This window comes from Bombus pyrosoma, linkage group LG7 (assembly GCF_014825855.1).
Source record: "Bombus pyrosoma isolate SC7728 linkage group LG7, ASM1482585v1, whole genome shotgun sequence".
NCBI classification, from domain to species: domain Eukaryota; kingdom Metazoa; phylum Arthropoda; class Insecta; order Hymenoptera; family Apidae; genus Bombus; species Bombus pyrosoma.
In genome coordinates, this window is record NC_057776.1 from 14,852,303 (window position 1) to 14,871,977 (window position 19,675).

Genomic DNA, 19,675 nt, shown 5'->3' on the forward strand with positions numbered 1-19,675 from the left:
CGAGCTTGATTGGTTGTCTTTGACAGACTCGACACGACAGTAAAGTTAAGCTCACCTTTTGACCGAAAATGTCACGTATATTGAAGCAAAATAACGTTTTCATCTCCATGTTATACTTAATTCTACACAACTATCGGTTGTTAGCTAGAAAATAATTAGAACGAAATATTTTTCCAATACGAGATTGTTCTATCGCAATCATCGATTGTTAATTAAAAGTTAATTACAACGAGGTATTCTTCCCTGTATGATTGCTTTGTACCGGTGTAAAATATTTGTTTCATAGTAATCGTTGATTGGCGAAGGATTTACAGTTACATGCAAATAAGAGAACAAAAGAATTACCGTAGTAGACGTCGGTGGCCCCTCGGAAAAATCGGGGTATATAATTTTCCAATACCGTGAGAGTGGTATTTACGTCCTCGAGCACTCCGACGACCGCATAGTGTTTCTCCACTGCCATCTTCGCTCGTTCCAGTGCGCCCACTGTGTTGAACGGGCTTCGAACAAACGACAATTGATGAGTATGACAGGTGCTTGAAGTATGGTGTGACAAAAGATAAAAACATAGAATCGAACGAATGGCGCGAACAAGGTGTGAATAATGCACAATGTATTCTAGGCTGGGAGAATCTCTCGAAGAAGTCGCCGAAAGAATCTCTTGAAAAACTCGTTGGAAGAATCTCTTGAAAAACTCGTCGAAGGAATTTTTAGCTTGATTTCTTTGTTGCAGTGTTAGAAACAAACGAATACGCAATAATATTGTCGTCTTTGAGAATAACAGAATTTTAATAGCTATCAATTTGTATTCTACTTGTCCTTCCAATTAATTTTTAATTTATGCTTATTTATGTATACTCTTTTGTATAATGTATATTCGCATATATGTATTAGGTCGTCCGGGAAGTTTCTTTCGTTTTATAAGGAAATAATGGATGCACAACATTTTCGGTTTTATATTATTTTATCGAATTACGCATGATCCATTTTGTTCTATCAAAATAAAGATCACAACGTTCGACAGATTAGGTTTCACGTTTGTATAAAGATGTGTTGTAAAAGACGTGTCTGTAAAAGAAAGACACTTTTCGGACAACCTAATATATACGAATTTTTGAATAAATTTCGTATCCTCAAGATGTATACGAACTTTTGACCACTATACACTACAGTATACACTATATACTATATACGTGACAAATCTTCAAATTCTACAAGCTCTGTAAACTCTGATATTATAACTTAATTTGCGGTTCTTCGACCAGCGATTTTTAACGCATGATACGTAACTCATGAAATCTGACTCATCTGCGCCAACCTAATAATCGAATCTCTCATACACTACAATTTGCTTCAGTCAAACAAATCAAGGAGTACCTTCAAAGTTACTCGTTTCAGAGGAAAATCCATCGAGCAAAGCGTTTAAACGTAATTTCTTCCTTCTATTTATTCGCATAGCGAAGGAAGATATGCACAAAGGTAATCCCAAGGTACAATTTAAAGGGACCTACGTGCATTTCTCGCTGTGACCGCAGAAGAAAAGCGTTTGCCTGCGATGATCGCCGATTCCCTCGTGAATTTCACCCTCGAGGTATCTACATTCACGGTCCGCCTTAAGTACACAGGACTCGAAGTCCTTCTTCAGCCAGTTCGGATCCGGCAGTGGTAGGTCTGGAAATATTTGCTTTCTCTCGACGTAATACCAAGGTGCTCGCACGTAATAGTACCAGGATATCACTCTCTCAACAGGATCCCGGACTATGTTGATGTAAATTGGCTGTGGCAGGTTGAATCTAAACGGAAAAACGTTCCACGTTAGACATCTCGTGGGAATTTAGCTTACGTTACCTCTGGCTATCTGGCTTTTGCTCTTCCAGGAGATCCGTTTTTCATCTTTATTTCACGTTTATTTATGTATCATGATCTATCACGGGTTGTCAGTGAGAATGCCGGATAAAGGGATTTGCAGCGGAATTCGATTATTCTAGTTTATTGCTCTTTGGTTTCATACATTTTTACAACGATGATAGAAGTATAGCAGAATCTTGATAGATAAAACGTCGATAAATAGCAAAAATCTATACTAGTGTCGTATATTTTCTTTTATAATTTAATTCTGTAAAATCCAGTGAAATTTACACAGTTTTTATTTCAGAATGTATAGAGTAGTATGGGGAAGAATTGATAGAATTTCGAAATAATTGGAGATTATTTAATCTTAAAATACTTACTCTGTGAAGTTTGTGAAACACACGTGTTTTATATAGACAGATGGTTCTGAATAGCTGCTGACCATCCTGGCGAGTTGTAGCTAAAACAAACAGGCAATTAATCATATAAAAGTACAATTTTTATTTTGTTTCAATTAAATTTTATTTAAATAAAAATTAAAGATTATATACTCATATATATAATCTTTAATTTTTGTAAAATGTAAAGGTTCAGGATTTTCATCGTTCACACGCCTCTATTTTTTAAAGAAACATTAATAAATGTAAAAGTAAATATCAAAGAGATAACAGTATTTCATAAATTTTGTTAGGTACCTGTTCGATAGGCGCAAGACGAATTGTTTCGACTCTTTGCACACGATCTCTGTTGAAGGAAAAGCCATTCCTCATGGACAGCCTTCTCAAGAGTTCCATGAAGGTTTGAGAGCCCACTTTCGGTACACGATTGAAGAACAGGACGCTGCGGTCCGCTCTTTTTGTGTTGTTGAGTGCGTCAATGTCCAACACTTCAGTTTCTTTGTACTGAAACCAGGTAAAGTATCTTAAGATTTTCATTCCATTGTTCCCTTTCTAATTTCCTTATTTACCATATTTATTTTGCCTTTCGCTTTTTCTCTGCGAGAAATATAATTTTACTTTCCATTTTCTCGACGTAGTAATTTAAATTGTAGTTAATTATAATTACAAAATTCCTAAGTATGTCATGCTTTTTATCAGATGTAATTTAGCTAAACGACGATAATAAAAAGCAATAATTATATTTGTTTGTTACGTTATGTTACCCAAATGTAACGAAGTACAAGCCATAAATACAAATAAATTAATGTAGAAAACAAATTAATTATAAAATGATCAATGGTAATAATATTCGAATATTTTAATCCTACCCAATTTTGTTACGCGAAAAAGGAAACAAAAGGAACGAACAAAACCACAATTACATTTTCTATAATAAAAATTAATTTATTCTATTCACAGAATAAAACATAAAACATTTCTCTTCTTCTCAATTTATGTCAATTTCAGTTATGATCTTGTTGGTGCATGCAAATATCAAGCAGAAGGTAGTTGTCACGACGTTAATCATAGGTTTCTCTCTTTCGTCTGGAATCTTCATTTTCTATCCAGTGGGAGAGTCATCCCATTCCCTTTCGTTGAACAACTATTTGTAATATCGGCAAGTCATTCTAGGATATACGTGGAACGAGTAATTACTGCCCTGTTTCACCTCGTCTTCTGGGTAGTTTCAGCGGTCAGTACAAACGATCAAAGAAAGATATTAGATAATTGAGCGCGTGAGGAACGTACATGCTGCTCAATTTTATCTGAACCTTGAAAATACACGTTTAAAATCTGGTACTCGATGAGAAATGAAAGTACATACCAAGGGAAAAGGATTAAAGATAGTTTAAGAGTTTGTATGTCAAGGAGTGAATGCATTGCTATTAATTTTCATTGTCAGCTTGCGTTATACGAATGATTCGATTCTTTCCAATTCTTTTCTTCAAAATGCGTAACTTCGATTGCATTCGATCTCGACATTTATAGAGCTTTCGTGGTTTTGAAATTTTTACAAAGCAAGCAATTTTACGCACAGACTTATAATTATTAGACAATATTACGGAATTATCAGTGATAATCATTAATTAAAAATAAATATAATAAGTCGCAATTTTTATATAGGAAAAGCATAGAAAAAAATTAGACAAATAATCGGAAATTAAGGCAAAGCTCGATTCTTCAATTTTTAATTACTTCTCTTTTTATTATAAAACGTTAAATTATAAATACTCTTGAATAAGACAGAGGAACACTGATATTCATTTCCAACGTATTATATCTGTTTTTTCGTTTTCGCAGGATGATCACAATTGCAGGTAATTTCATTTGACACTAACGATAATAATCCTTAAGGAAGGATATCGAGTTTACATTTAGATTTTCCTTATTTCAGTTTCATTTCTTCGTTATCAGAATGGCTATTTTTGCGACCTTTGTCTCTCGTATCCTCTTCCTTTTCTTCTGTTACGTTCGGTTGAGCATTCACTCGACATGATCAGGTCGATCAGAAAAACATCGAACCAGCGCTTCCGCAAATTTATCGTTAATGTAGAATTCAGCCTTGTGGAAACTAGTCGACGAGCCTTCGATTGCTTATTGCTTCGAAATCTCGAGCCTTTTAAGAGGATGCTTTCTTCAAACGATAACTGCAATTTCTCGTTTGCTCGCTGGTTGTTTTATTTTATCTCACGGATGCAGTAACTCTACGTTTATTCAGGTATCACATACAAATAGAATAAATCAAACGAATGCTAATAACTTCTACCGCTAATTGCACTTGTAATTGCTTGTATTAGGTTGTCCCGAAAGTGTCTTTCTTTTACAGACGCGTCTTTTACAACGATGCATCTTTATACAAACACGAAACCTAATCTATCAAACGTTGTGATCTTTATCTTGATGGAACGAAATGGATCATACGTAATTCGATAAAATAATATAAAACGAAAAATGTTGTGCATTCATTATTTCCTTATAAAACGAAAGAAACTTTTCGGACCACCTAATAGTATATGATCACTTTTAGATGTTGTGATGTCACTCTAGACGTGACCTGTAATCGTAATGTACTATGCTATAGCGAACATATTATGGTAACAAAAGAGAAATATTTCGACGTGTCCATTTTTTAAAAGATGGGAAATATTGAAATATTTTATACCGCAGAAGAAATATTGATTTATTAAATCTTAGATTTATTGTCTACTTTTAGTTTAGAAGGTTTATTATTTAGTTTAGTTTAGAAGACTTTAGAAGGTTTAGGTCTTTTAGCCCAACAAGTTTGCCTTTTCATTTGTGTCGTGTTATAATATTTTGTCGATCCATCGAAAGGCGACGTTAAAATCAGAAACTTAACATGGTTTCTACTGTGGTGTCCGTATGATTTTTTGCGAAAGTAGCGAGGAAGACTCGAATCGCAGATTAATTGGTTCCAATTATCGTGGAATAAATTTTTCTATTTACCATGTTTGTTTCATTGCCTTTTCATTTCATAGTTTTCAATAGAAACTTTTAACAAACAAAATATCTAACATATAGCTTCTACGATCGTAATATATTTCCGTTACATATTTTCTGCTACGTTTATTTTGTACTGCATTTATTTCATTTTGTTTATCTTTTATCATTTATTACGAATAAAGTTCGTAAACGTATAAAATAAACTCGTACATAAATTTCTGAAAACTGATGCAGTTCATAAAATTATTTACGACTTGAATTCTTCTTTCTCCATAAGCTGCTCAAATATATGTGCCAGGATGCACGCAGCAAGGCACTTGATCCTTCTTTTCATTCGAATCTCATGAAAGTGGCAAACAAATTACCACTCAACGATTATGTACATACACATAACTCCTGTCACACGCTGTATAGAAGACGTAATAGCATCGGGCTCGTCTTTCTTTTCCTGTCCTCGTGACTTGGCATTATGCCACGAATACATTACATTATTACATTATTAGTAGATACATGCGTTTGCACGCTTCTTCCTCGTTTATGGATTCCCTGATCCTTTTGTTCCTGACGTTTTTCTTCCTCCGAGTCTTCCTGAACTTTACATTTTATACTTTCACGATGATTATTACACGACATATTTCTGGATTTCAAGTTAGAAAAATTTATAAATGTGAAGTACAAATTAAATAATAATAAAAAAAAAATATCTTTGGATCCTCAAGTTTCTCATTTTAAATAGCCTCCGACGTTTCGTGAACATTGTCCACTTCTTCAGAGCAGATCTAAAGCAGAAACCGTTTAGACATCGATAAAGTTGAACGAATATTATTCTTCAAAATTGTTTCCCGTTAAATTTTATCCTAAATTATTATTCAATATCGAATAAAAAGTAGAAAAGTCATGGGAGAGTTAGGGTTTCGTTATTAAAATAAAATTCGCACGAGGTGAAGCTTCACCCACGATAGATCTTCAGGATTAATATAATATCGAAGCTGAAATTGTTTCGCCTCTGCTACACGAAGATACGAACAATGTTCACGAAACGTTGGAACAAAGGACAATGCGCTATTAAAAAACACAATCGAAACTCGAGGACCCACACATACATACGTCGATTCTTTACGAATTATGCTTCCCACTATCGACCATATTTGCATAATTTATGATGATTACATAATTTGTCTCGTGATTATCTTTCTAACGACCAACATTGAGAATCTCGTATTTACCTCCATTACTTTCTTTTAATAATTGCAACCTTGTATATAATAATATAACCATGTTTCTCTTGTCCTTTCTAGTCTTCTTTTCTCCTTCTTTTATTTTTATTTCAAGTGCAGAGCGGAAGAGCGAGTTACTATAATAATGTCGAGTCACAAGTATTTAGTCACTTGACACTGGGTGTTAGGGCCTTCGACTTGATTCTATTGGTTCTTTTTATCGGGGCTCGTGTGTTTGCTTTTCTTTAGCTTCCGCTTGGTAATTGTTTGATACGAACATGTGGGCCCTTTGTTTGGTTTATGCACTGATGTAATGGTGTTATTTATTTTTGTTTTATTAGAAAGAAATAATATACAATAGTAAACGTAAAGTGAAAGATAAAAAGAAAGAACAGCTTGGATGCATATTGATTTTTGTTAAATCAATGTGTTTAAATATTCCGATAAACGGCGATATTATTTTCCCCTTTTTAGATTCAGGTCTAATATAGACCTGCAAACTGCTATTTTTGTTTAAAGATCGAGCCAAATAAAATCTTTACCCAGGAAAGTTTCTACGTTACTGTAAGCGAACACGTAGAAATTTATTGAAAGATTCGAGTTGAAATTCGTATTAAATTAGATTATCAATGTAGATTTTATTTATTAAAATAGGAATTTTAGTGCAGGAAAAGCATAGGATGAAGGCTTAAAAAATTCAAGGTGAAATTTCCATGAACGCGGATCCTCTTTCTTTTGTTCTTAAATTATTAATGCGAGGTTTCTTTTTAAAGATAATCAACTTTCTGATGAATCGATCTATATAATCGTATGATATATATATATAATCATGGCGGAAACAGTCGGTGGAATTTAAAGTTTTTCACTAGGACATACATATTTTGCAATTCCTTTTATAAAATAATTATGGGTGTTTCACGTTTCTATGATTCGCTATTTATAAGGATAACAGAATTGAGAAACTGCCGTTTGAAAACATTCGATGCTTTTTCCTTCACACTCTATATCTTAAATGAATTTTGCTTTGATGAATATTTTCTTCATTTTACATGAATATTGCAATCTGATTGAAATTCCGATAGACCGAGTTTGCAGTTTTATCGATCCTTATCTTCTCTCTTAATATTCTCTTTGTGTTATATCTTCCAAGGCCAGATGAGAAAACAATGAACACGATCTTACGATAACACAGTCGCGAATGAAATACAAATTCGAATCAATTCCAAAAATATCTAATAAATAAACAAGAATGTCTATCTAGTAAATAAGCAAATTAATATAGTCAGTGAAATCACTTTCGTAGATTTAATAAAACTATAGTCAGGGAGAAAGTTTCCAGATAACATATTAAAACTAAGGATTAAAATATGAATCTAAAATAATTTCAATGCTGCTGTTCTTCTTGAATTTGCCTGACTCGAAACTAATATCACGTTTCTAGAGATTTCGCTAAATATTTAGTTCTAGTATTCGATACATTAGAACTCGACTATTGGGTTGGCAACTAAATGGTTGCAGATTTTGTCAATACCACCTAATGACAAAATCCGTAATCACTTAGTTGCCAACCCGATAGAATCTTGTATATTCCATGCTTTTCATAAATGAAGTATCGTGAGTATTGAAAAATTTGAAAAGAGGATAATCGAGCGAATACGAACGCGAAGACGAAGCAAAGAAAACACCATACTTAAGGAAAAATGTTCTGTTATAATTTAATTACGTGCCTCTTTTGTAATCGGAAATTCGTAATTTAACTACTTGAAATATCTGTAATTAGCATTCTACACGTTGCTAATTTGCATTCGACATATCGGTAATTTGCATCATACGTATCTTATAATTAGTAACGCAAAACATTAAATTGCATGGAATGGTTAATTTTTCTATTAATACGTTTAGTTCACATTACAATTAAAAATTCATCGAAATCCAGCAACGTCGCATCATAAACTTGGATATCCAACAGTTATGCCATGAATTCAGAGTATCGTTCACGGTCGACGTATTTAAGCGATTAACGATTAGGCTGAAAAGCAGCAATGTATTTCGCGGTTTCACGCATCCTGACCACTGTAATACCTGCGCGTGTTATTTTTCTCTTCTTGTAGGTCTACTTTGTACAGAATACTTCGTCTATTCTGTACAACAATGTTAAATCTCTGTGTTTTTTTTTTTTTTTTTTTTTAAATAACCGTACGATCGTGAATCGTATGTCGAGCGACATCCATTGAAATATTTCTAAACGGATCTTCCATCTACGCATATACAGTCAGTCACGAAAGTCTACGTACACATGTTGTATATTTTGCATACGGACTTACCAAAGAGACTAAAGATGCATTTCGTCACAAAATTGTTTGTACTTCGGTATTATACAATTATCATTAACGTTATAATATTTCTAATTATTGTACTTCTCAATTATTACTCCATATCTAAAGAAATATTTTCAATTACAATATACAAATTCTATCTCTGACAATTCTCATGATTTATCCTTCCGTCATATAAAACTACGTCGGTCTCCAGTTCCATTTCTTACTTTTCGTATTTCGTATTTATTACAAGCTCTTTCATAACGCGACTACAAAGGCAAAAAGAAGACAGCGACGAAGAAAGATATTTTCGATAATAATATTTGTCATAATTATACATTCTGAGAATTTTATCTCGGACAATTTTCATGATTTATTCCTCCACAATCTAAAACTATTCGCATGCTCAATTTTATTCTATCTCACGCTGTATCATGTTTTACGTTATTACGTAACCATTTACGAAAAATCACACACAGTATAAAATCAAACCTAGTTTACTGCCAGAACCACTCGACGTACTTCGCCTAAGTGTCCTTCCTTTGGTGTCCAATTGATCAAGAGCCAATTGGCCGGTTAAAATTCAATCAACTGGCCTAGAAGACATTGACACTCGATGGAATTCATTGGCTGAGTTTTCGCCATTGTTCCAGTTCCTTCGTTCGACGGACAATGCGGGTCTGTGTCGAGTCAGATCAAGCGTTTTACCGTTTCTCAGGTGCGTGTGTTACATATGTAACGGGTGGACCGGCAACAAGGTCAACTGCTAACGGACAACGACACGAATCACTTGGTTTTCACTGTTTTTCCATCGACCACCATCGTGACTTTGTTTCTTGCTCATTTTGTCGCCCGCATCCTGCAAAGCCACCGCATTCTGGTCCGATTCTCATCATTGGCGATGCTAGACGATGATGGAACTGGTCGCTTCGATACCGTTCGATTATTTTTACGTTACTTCTTTGTCCATCTCTCTCGTCTCTTGCGATAATGTGCTCGTTACAATATTTGTTATTAAGACTATTCGCATAATTGTTCTTTTTCAACAGCAATTTAAGTTTTTATGGTACAAATAACACATTCGAAGTTTTTCCTTCGAGTAGATAGAATATGAGAAGTTTTCGGCTCTGGATAGGAAAATTTGTGAAAGGACAGAGAGAAAGAGAATGGAAAATTTGAATTATACACATATTGCATGTGTATTTTAAAATAACGTTGTTAAGTTTGGTTTGTAAAACGGGAAACAGAAATACAAAAATAGAGTTGAGATAATAAATAGAAAAATAATATGTTTTTAATTATTCTGAGAGAAAACAAAATCGCGGAAAATGATTCTGTTGTAAATCGGTTTTAAGGTTTTCTGTTCGTTTGACTATCTGCATATCTTGTAAGTATAATAGAAGATTAGCGTAACATATTAGGTCGTCCGAAAAGTTTCTTTCGTTTTACACACATTTTTCGTTTTATATTATTTCGTCGAATTACGTATGATCCATTTAGTTCTATCAAGATAAAGATTACAACGTTCGACAGATTAGGTTTCATGTTCGTATAAAGATACGTCGTTGTAAAACACGTGTCTGTAAAAGAAACACACTTTTTGGATAATCTAATAGTATTGTACGAGTTTATAGCTTCGATCTAATCTAAATCTAATTGAAATTATATGCATTACTTGTGTCTTCGTAGAAATATCTTGAAACATACGACAACGATCAAGAGAAGCTCGTTCGTTGAGCCCTCGCGGCAGTTTATATCAGGAACTTGTGTATCCTTCGAAATAATTATGTAATTAGTTACTCGAAATAATTCGTACGTCGGCGATTATTCCAGTAGAACAGTGAGGTCATCAAGGTAACGGATGCGTATAGTTACTCGTATTTTAAAAACTAGTTTATGACCGTAAGAAGACAGTTCATTAGGTAACTATTAAACACTAAGTACTTATTTACGCTGCACGTTTGTACGAGACGTAGGTTTCTCGAAGGGTGAACGAACTTTTCCTAAGTTAGATATGTACGTTAGATATAAACCTGAATAGTTGTTTAGGAATGTGCCAACGCGTGTAAGAAGCTATGTTATCAGGATAGATTTCAGTCGCAATATTTACAGAGTTTCTATTAGGTCGTCCGAAAAGTTTCTTTCGTTTTATAAGCAAATAATGGAGGCACAACATTTTTCGTTTTATATTATTTTATCGAATTACGTATGATCCATTTTGTTCTATCAAAATAAAGATCACAACGTTCGACAGATTAGGTTTCATGTTTGTATAAAGATGACAGATGTAAAAAGATGAAAAGAAAGACACTTTTCGGACAAGCTAACAGTAATATGACAGTACTGTACGATGAAAGAGATTCCATTAGAATAGAATTGTACAGAAATTGCAGGATTTTCAACGTTAATTCCTTTTCGTAACATGTGAAAAGAGCTTTTAAATAAACAAGAGTAAATATACGTATATATATAATATTTGCAAAGTGAACCGTATTTTCCATTATATAATAATAATCACATTTAGTAAAATTTATGCCTATCACAATAGAGAATAGTTCTATCTTCGTGTTTGCATATTTCGAAAAAGAAGTTTCACCAGTGATATTGCTATCATTATTCTACCGAGTGAGAAGAATAAAAACAAGAATCTCAAATAACATTCTCAATTTCTGGAATTCGATTACGTTAAAAATATCCTGGTTATCCTTAAACGATTTTCAAAAGTTGTAGATAGCCGTGATCCGGAGAATTTGATTAAATATCGCGAGTCACGATTAGATGAGGATAATTGAATTCGCTCATGGGAATGCCGAGGATCAGATATTCCGTGGAATCCAAGATCGAGAGATTCCATCGATCGAAGTCAAGGCGGAACCGCCTGATTTGTAAACCCATAAACGATTCTATTGTATTTCGAAGCTGTTCCGATATCGTACAATGAATTATCCCAACGATTACGTGTATCCCTGGAATGGCAGCGAAAAGCTCTTAAGTAGTTTTAAGACTGGAAGATGAACATTGAATCTTTTCAAATGGAAACTTAGAAAAAGGAAACCCTATAAATAATTAGAATTTATATCTTTTTATACTTTATATTTTAATTTGAAACTTGGAAATAATTATCGTGAAAAATTAGTGGTTTAGTATTTGTTAGTGATGTTAGTTTAGGATGGCACAAATAATAGCGCCAATACAACATTTTGTATATAATAGTAAGTCGTAAAATTTTGGTCGCCAGAGCTATCTTCAAATTTATTCGATATTAAGTTAATGATGATAGTCATTTAATTAGATTTCTGATACTTTATTACAATACCTAATTTCAATCTGTTAAAAAAGGATATTATTTCAGACATCCTATAAATAATTCTTATTTTAGATTTTTATAATTTTACTATACAAAAATTACCACTAATTAAACAATTACAAAATAATTACGAATCAATTAAATTAATTTAATACAATCTTCAATTAAAATTATTTTATCTATTTATATATTAAATAATATCAACTATTCCCTCAAAAGGAAAAAAATCTTGACGAATATCAGGTAAAATCATCGACCTCGTCAATCTTCGAAACTCATCGAAGCGAAGAAAGTGCGTTCCAATTTTCTAGTATGTGCAATACTAGCAGTCAATGTTCTCACCTGAATGTAACGAGAGCTCGAGACTATCATAATCGTATTTATATGGACGTTTCTTACCTGGACGAATCATCTGCTCTACTTGTTTCGCTCGACCGCGAACCATCGTTGCGTTTTCACGATTGAGAAATGTTCGAACGATCGTGACAGGTGGTTCGTAATTCCCACGCGTTTTGCGTTAGTCCGATTAAGGATTCTTCGAATGTTCTCGTTAACTTGAACTCTCGATCCGACATCTTCCTGACGTCGTGCACACGATTATCGTGAGCTCAGATAGACAATAAATTCGAAGATAAAAATGAAGAAAAGGGAGAACGTCCGGTCACGGTTTAATCACGATCGACGATCTTCCGGTATCGGTTCTTTTTCAACCGACTCTTGCTACGTATATAGGGTGTGGATAAAGTTATGGTAGAGTTTATAAGGTGGTTTGTCACACGAGCCTCGCAGAAGCCAAACTGATCCACCGTACTATTTGTCTGTTTAATAAATTTCTTCCATAAGTAAGAATAATCATTAACAAATGTTGCATATAATAAATGTTGATACTGTTTATTATATTTTCTTCAGAATTCGGTGTTTACATGATCTTCTGGTAGGCTGAGGTTGCTGATCTGGTTTAATGAACTGGCTACGAGACGTATCGCTACAAGTTGTGAGGTAAATTAAAAAAAAATATTCGTAACGTTTGTTTTTAATTCTAAAATTCCTTATAATTTTTCTACGTAGACATTCCTTATAATTTTTATATCATTTATTAAGTGAAATATCACGTAGACGATTTCTCCATTGAGAAAGCTTCCATAGCGGTGATCTCTATCGGTCTAACAGATCTAGTGGATGAGTTGTTCGGAGTTTTCTCTAGATATGCTGGTTATAGAAATTGTTAGCCAGTTGCTTGCTATGGACTTCTATTCTGCTTTTATAATTTGTGGTCGTTTTAATTATTTCTTCGTGAACTGTAGCAACGTCGAGCTCCGTTTCTGTAACGTCTTTTTACTTCTTTCACTCGGTTCTTTCTTTACAGCGAAAATAATTTTTATCTTAACAAGCTTAATAATTTAAAACTACGAATATTTATGCAATTTTTTATTTTCATAAACACAACCAAGGAAGTGAAATCTAAACGGTTTACTTTATTCCCTAAATATAGAAAAAAACATTTTCGCACGTTATATGCACTTTGTGTGTTTCTATACCTTCAAATTTTCACAAATACAAAATCAGCATACAAATACAAAATCCTATTCTTTAAAAAAAAATGACAAAACTTACGTTTGCGATGGAACGTTATAATTTATGTTTTACAAGTAAATTTAAGAAATTACGAACCAGCCGATCATCCTATTTTTCGAAAATTCTAAAATTCTAAGAATTATGTTTCCAGTAGAATATTACAACTTGTAGCTTGCCAATGATTGATTAATATTATTCATTGCTAAATTATCGTTTGTAAAAGCAACGCGCGATCCTTGTGATACCAAACTTTCCAAGAAATAACATTTATTCCACGTCTTCCGCGTACTTCTACGTAAAAATATTCCTTGCTCGACTTCTACCACAATTTCTCCCCTTCCCCTTTCAGCTTATAGAATGATCTTGATACGAAACGCATACGGAAACCGTTCCCAAGAAAATCCAGCCCGTTCCTATTAGATGGAGCACTGCTAACGCGGAATAAACTTGCTGAGAAGAGCTTCAGCCATCTGTCTGCTCGGTTGATCGGTCAACGTACTCTTCGACAATACTTGCTGCTTATTCGATAGACGCTGCGTACACAGTGCACACGTACCAGATAGAATCTGATCCTAACGACGCCGCCGATTCCCGTCTGTTCTGTTCTAAGAATTGTTTCACAGACACGTGAATAACGTTTCCAGCCGTCGAATCAGCCGCTGCTTCGAATAAAACGTTACTCGGGGAACGTTGCGCCGATTCTTTCGTTCAGGAGGAAATGGTTCGATCCTTCTCTACCTGGAGATCGATGGCGCGAAGGTGGACTTGCGGTTAGGTTTGAAGTTAAATCTTGGAATAGGTTGGGTTTGGAGGAGCAAGCGAGAGATTAAGTGGTAGATGTGTTTATATCCGTTTTATTACGGTTGTGGTATCTATTCTGGTTTTATTAGGATCCTGGCACTTATTTTAATTTTGTTATGGAGAATTGCGCAATCAGGATGTTTTTATTATTGTTCGCGTTTGTAGCTTCAATTTGCGGTTATCGTATCTTGTAAGCAACTTTTAGGACAGCGGAGGATCGTATCGCTGTTCGGTATCGATAGCGGCACGACTCGAAAGCTTTCAAATTTGCTTTTATTAAATACGAGGTCTGCACAACTTGAAAAATGTGTAGATTTTACAAAAGCTTCTTAGATGTGATACGTATTCTAATTGTATCAAAGTTGCGGTATTTAGTCCAGTTTTATTAAACTTGTGATATTTATTTAAATTCGATTCAGATTCGAGGAGGATTAGGGTAGTTTAATTTACCGACATTCAAAATTAACGATGAATTTTTGCATTCTGGTGTATGTATGCTTTCCTAACTGCCATTAGTGAGTCACGATCATTATCGATAACGGAATAATCCACGTGATAATCTATTTCCTATTGTTCTTGCAAGGTAGATTCTTACACACGTCATAACGCACGCTACACCTTATAACCCCGTGTCGTGTACTTCTTTATTTGATTAATCGATTCTGCAACAGCTGTCGTGATAAACATCGGAGTATTTCAAATTATATACAATGTGCACGTGCATGATATATCTCACCTTGCTGCAGGCCGATAGTTTGCTTCGGAAACCACTACATTTTAACTGATTTTCCACTTAAATTCTTGATTCTCTATTACTATTTTGTATTCTACATACTCATTGTATCTATTATTTCTTCATATTGCAGCCTTCTCAGTTTTTATACGTTTTATATTCCATATTTTATAATTTATAGCACAATTCACTCATTTATGAGTCTAATTATTTAACAAATTTTTTCTATCTTCATTTTGCCTCGTAGTTTCATATATTGATACATGAAAGTATTTCTGTGTGTCTTTGGGTAGCAGATTCAATGTCTCGACATTTTTCATTATATCAACAGAATCGTTAAAGATGGTTAACTCTTTCTTAAATTCTTGACTTCTATGCAACACGCAGTGATTACAGACGTCTGACCATGTCAGTGTATGTCCATTTCTACTTATTTAGTCGACACAGCATCGGCCGTCCATGTACAGGCCATACTACTGCAAGCCTGGAGAATTACTTTCTAATATTTTCAGTCACAAATTTTTGTAAACTCTGAGAAAATTATTCTCCTTATTAATTGTTAATGATAGAAACGCATTTTTTAAAATGGTTCCACGAAGGAAACACGATGTATTAAAATTTAGAAGCAATATTATCCACGTGCATTTACCAATACCATTTTTATTATTATTAGTACAGCAGAAAACAAATACATTTGTCATCTAACTAATTAATTACTTGTAAAATTTGGGATTAAATGACACTAGCTTAGACGCGTTACAGGACAATAGAGCATATCCAATAACGTATTTGAAATAAAGCAATAGAGTATTACATTTAAAGCACAGAATATTTCTCTACATTTGATATTTTCATTCATTTCATTCATTTCATTCATTCATTGCAGAACCATTCTTTTCCTACTTAACATCGTCAATTATAACAACATTCCTCAATAGCAAGAAAATAATGAATCCATTGAAATAAATTAGCCCGCGTGCAGCAGATAAAAACTTCTGTGTAAGCAGATAATTAGAAGCATAATTGTCAGCAGGGAAGAAACACGCGGTGCATTAAGCTGCAGTTAGTATGCTTCTCGACAACAGTGTCCTCGTTTTAGTATCACTTGCTTCATTATGCAGCAGTTCGTTAATTAAAATCCAACTCGACGTTGAAAATCTTTTTCGAGCACTTCTTCAATTTCCTTCCGTTTCTAAAGCGAGACTGCTTCCTCCGTTGCATCGTTTCTTTTTCTCTTCGCGTCCTTAGCCGTGAAAATGATTCTTCGCACGGTTGACGGGATACATACATGCATCGAGGTCTGTGCATCGGTATTGCACGGTAATTGATTACGTTGCGTTTCTAAATCCGGGTTAACGATAGCTTTATCGTCGAATAATGTTAAAACCGGAGGAAAATTGGCACAACTTCTGTTTAGAAACGGTGTCTTGATTTTACAAGACTTATCAACGTGATTAACAGCTTCTTTTATTCTTGTATAAGTAATTTGTTAAGCAATAGAGTTTCTAATTTTCAATTGGTATCGTTGGCTGAACATAGTAGTTTGCATTAGATTTAAGTTCGGATTATTTAAGTTTACTTCGTTTTAATTGCAACTATTTCTTCCTTTACGCGACGAAATTTGCCAGTAAGATTTATGCATATTCTACAATTAAAATGAAGTATTCTAAAAGTAAATAACTTCAAATTAGAAAATTTCACGGATAACTTTCAGTATATATATATACGGTGTCCCGTAGCACCGGAGAACCACGTCGGCAGCAGATCCTGCGCACGAGACCAATAAAATAGTTCATACGAAACCCTATTGGATTTTGTTTTCGAGTTATGGTAAGTTTGTTTCTTTAACTTTAAAACTGTATCTCTATACATTCACAAGATGTGTTCAAAATGACCTGCTTGTATACGAACGCAAGACCTTTATCTTTTAACGTGGAGAAAAACCGCACGGACAACAGGCCGCTTCTGGGGAAAGCGGCGTGGTAGTGCCAGACTTTAATCGACTAAAACCTCCGCGATGACCGTCCCGGCTGCGATCGAGAGAGGCCCGGGAACCGATGCGACGAACACAAAACTGGAGATGTCTTATCGTTGACCGAAAGCGTTTACAGAACTAAAATACAAGGCTCGACGTGAAATGTTGAATTTTGTTTATTATAGGTGAGTGAAATTAGTTCAAGTACTACCATCTTTCGATAGAATTATTCCAACATAAAACTTGTTAGCACTCGGAAACAAGGTTAAACAGGGAGCACATTCGTACGAGCTTTTTCATTGTTCTCATGTCATGTACTGTATTTTTGTCTTTTTTTATTAATATACATGCAATCTATGCAATTTGTCTTTTGGTACATTCAGGACATTCTGTATATTAAATATTTTTATGGGAGCTCGCCATTGATAACTCAATTAATTAACGTTGACTTTATTAAAGCGTCAATTATCGTAAGGGTCAGGAGGTCAACACATTCAGATCACAGGCAAAATTAAGTAAATTTTAATAGGTAAATCTCTATCTAAATTCTATTTCTTTAATTATTTTCATACAGAGGCATGTACAGTCCCGTTTATAATGTCGTAGTCTGACACCTACGGGTTGATCAAACTTGGAAAAATCCAAATCCTAACTTTCTCCAATTCAAAGCTTTCGCGCATTATAACCAACACAAATATTGTTCATATGTATCACTTTCATCTTAAACTAACAACTAGAAACATTTTATAGCTTTTTCACGTAAAATCCTCTTCGTATAGTCCATCTCGACCTCTGACCTTAAATGTTATACTTGCAGAAAGAGAAATCGGTATTTATAGTATATGTAGCGTTTTGGAATTGAGTTTGAAAAATTATACGTATGGAAGAATTTTCGAGATAATTTACTGGAAGTTGACGAGTTCTGACGAACTTTTATTCCTCGCGTTTCTTCTCATTTTCTTACTTGCAGATGATCTTCGAAATAATTTACCTACATAGTTACATTGTTTGTTCGCGATTAGTTGTAGAACAAGTAGAAAGTAAAGAGTCGTTTATAAGACAGGCAAGAGACCGGATGTATTCCTTGTACAATGGAATGAATTATCAATGTCTTTAAAAAGTTTTAAGTCTTCGTGAAAGTTTGCATGTACTTGTGTTACGTGTACAAATCAGCAGCGTGATTTAGTAATAGCGTTAATGGACGACACTGCTTCTGCCTTTGAAAGTTGATAATCTCGAAAAGAGAATATAGAAATATTGTTTGTAAGAAATTTATAAGAAGACTAACTTCTCTACGTGCGTATGCATATGTACAATGTAGACTAATATCAGTAATATTTTAGAACATTATGTTACAAAAGGGATTTCGAAACCTGAAGAAAAATATTTACGAACTCAATGAAAGTTAATATAAAATATTGCAAAATATGCAGGTAAAAAGAATAGAAGAATTAAGAAAAGACACATGTTATAAGAAATCTGTACCTTTGTTGCGAAGATACGATGTCTGTTTGGGTAATGGACGATTCCACTTGGACTAGAATCAGTTTGCACTCCTTCTGAAACAAGAGATAGAAGTTACGTTTAGTGTGATAAGATAATTGAATAAATATTTCTATATTACTGTATGCAATAAAAGAGAGAAAAATTACATGGTATAAATAATATTCTACGAAGTAAGCAAAATGTGTATTATAATCATTGTACTCTTAGGACAAGATTTTTAATCATGAATATTCTTTTCCTCGTTTAATATTTAATTTCTTCTTAATAAAATACGATGATTGCCAGCGAAATAATTAATAGCATATAATCATCGTAAGAAGCAATATTAAATATTTTTCGACAATAATTCAAATTTTCGTTATTTTTTTATCCAAAGAAACGATAAAATTTCTAAAAACGTTTTATGAAAGAAATTTCTTTTACAGCATTATAATCGAAAATTATTCGTGACTCTTCTCTATAGAATCAATTAATATTTTTATTATTTTTATGCATAATAAAATTTCATATGTTTGAAAAATATATCACATCGATTTATAGCTCGGTGGATGGCAAGACATTTTTGAAAACCATTCGTTATTATCATATCGTAAAGCGTAGAGAATCAATATTACTCTTTCTAACGCAAATCCCGATTTCTATGCAGATAATTCATAATTCTGCAAGTGGTTACTGTTTCTCCTCGCAAGAACAGAAGTTACGACTACTTTTATGACTCGTTCAGAAATCTCGTGGATAGTTGACGATCGAGTCATACTTTATAGCTCAGGTTAAACGAGAACAAAGTGTGAGCCTCGTAAGAGATTATTTTTAACTTAAGCACGTAATCACGATGCTTTAAAAAATTCGCTATGATTTCATAATTTGCATATTCAATCAGACTATTGGTATAGGATCATTGGTACATAACATTTACGGTTTTCTGTTATTCGTGTCCAGAATATGTCTATGTTAGAACTTCGAAATTTCTTGGAACCTTCGTTGCGACTTG

At 33.8% G+C, this 19,675-nt stretch overlaps 2 protein-coding genes across 8 annotated transcripts in view; one reads left to right on the top strand and one right to left on the bottom strand.

The window, feature by feature from the left end:
• LOC122568925 (glycogen-binding subunit 76A) overlaps window positions 1-19,675 on the top strand; it is a 139,896-nt gene that overhangs the window by 100,541 nt on the left and 19,680 nt on the right. Inside the window, exons 2-5 of one of the 3 annotated variants that reach the window (XR_006317267.1) lie at window positions 2,543-2,763; window positions 13,004-13,093; window positions 16,943-17,033; window positions 17,120-17,363. The exons of 1 other annotated variant lie outside the window; for it this stretch is intronic. The gene's annotated coding sequence lies outside the window, so the exon portion shown is untranslated. Of the gene's footprint in view, window positions 1-2,542; window positions 2,764-13,003; window positions 13,094-16,942; window positions 17,034-17,119; window positions 17,364-19,675 lie in introns of those variants that run through there. One more of the 3 variants, XR_006317263.1, reaches the window with a different exon arrangement.
• The window catches only part of LOC122568930 (heparan sulfate 2-O-sulfotransferase pipe), a 122,073-nt gene that overhangs the window by 5,312 nt on the left and 97,086 nt on the right, over window positions 1-19,675 (bottom strand). For 4 of the 5 annotated variants that reach the window (XM_043729245.1, XM_043729247.1, XM_043729246.1 and 1 more), the window contains 5 exons: window positions 18,664-18,737; window positions 2,547-2,753; window positions 2,232-2,311; window positions 1,512-1,793; window positions 346-500 (listed from right to left, as the gene is read on the bottom strand). In XM_043729245.1, coding sequence (XP_043585180.1) covers window positions 346-500; window positions 1,512-1,793; window positions 2,232-2,311; window positions 2,547-2,753; window positions 18,664-18,737 — 798 coding nt within the window. The remainder of the gene's footprint in view (window positions 1-345; window positions 501-1,511; window positions 1,794-2,231; window positions 2,312-2,546; window positions 2,754-18,663; window positions 18,738-19,675) is intronic. The other variant, XM_043729244.1, reaches the window with a different exon arrangement.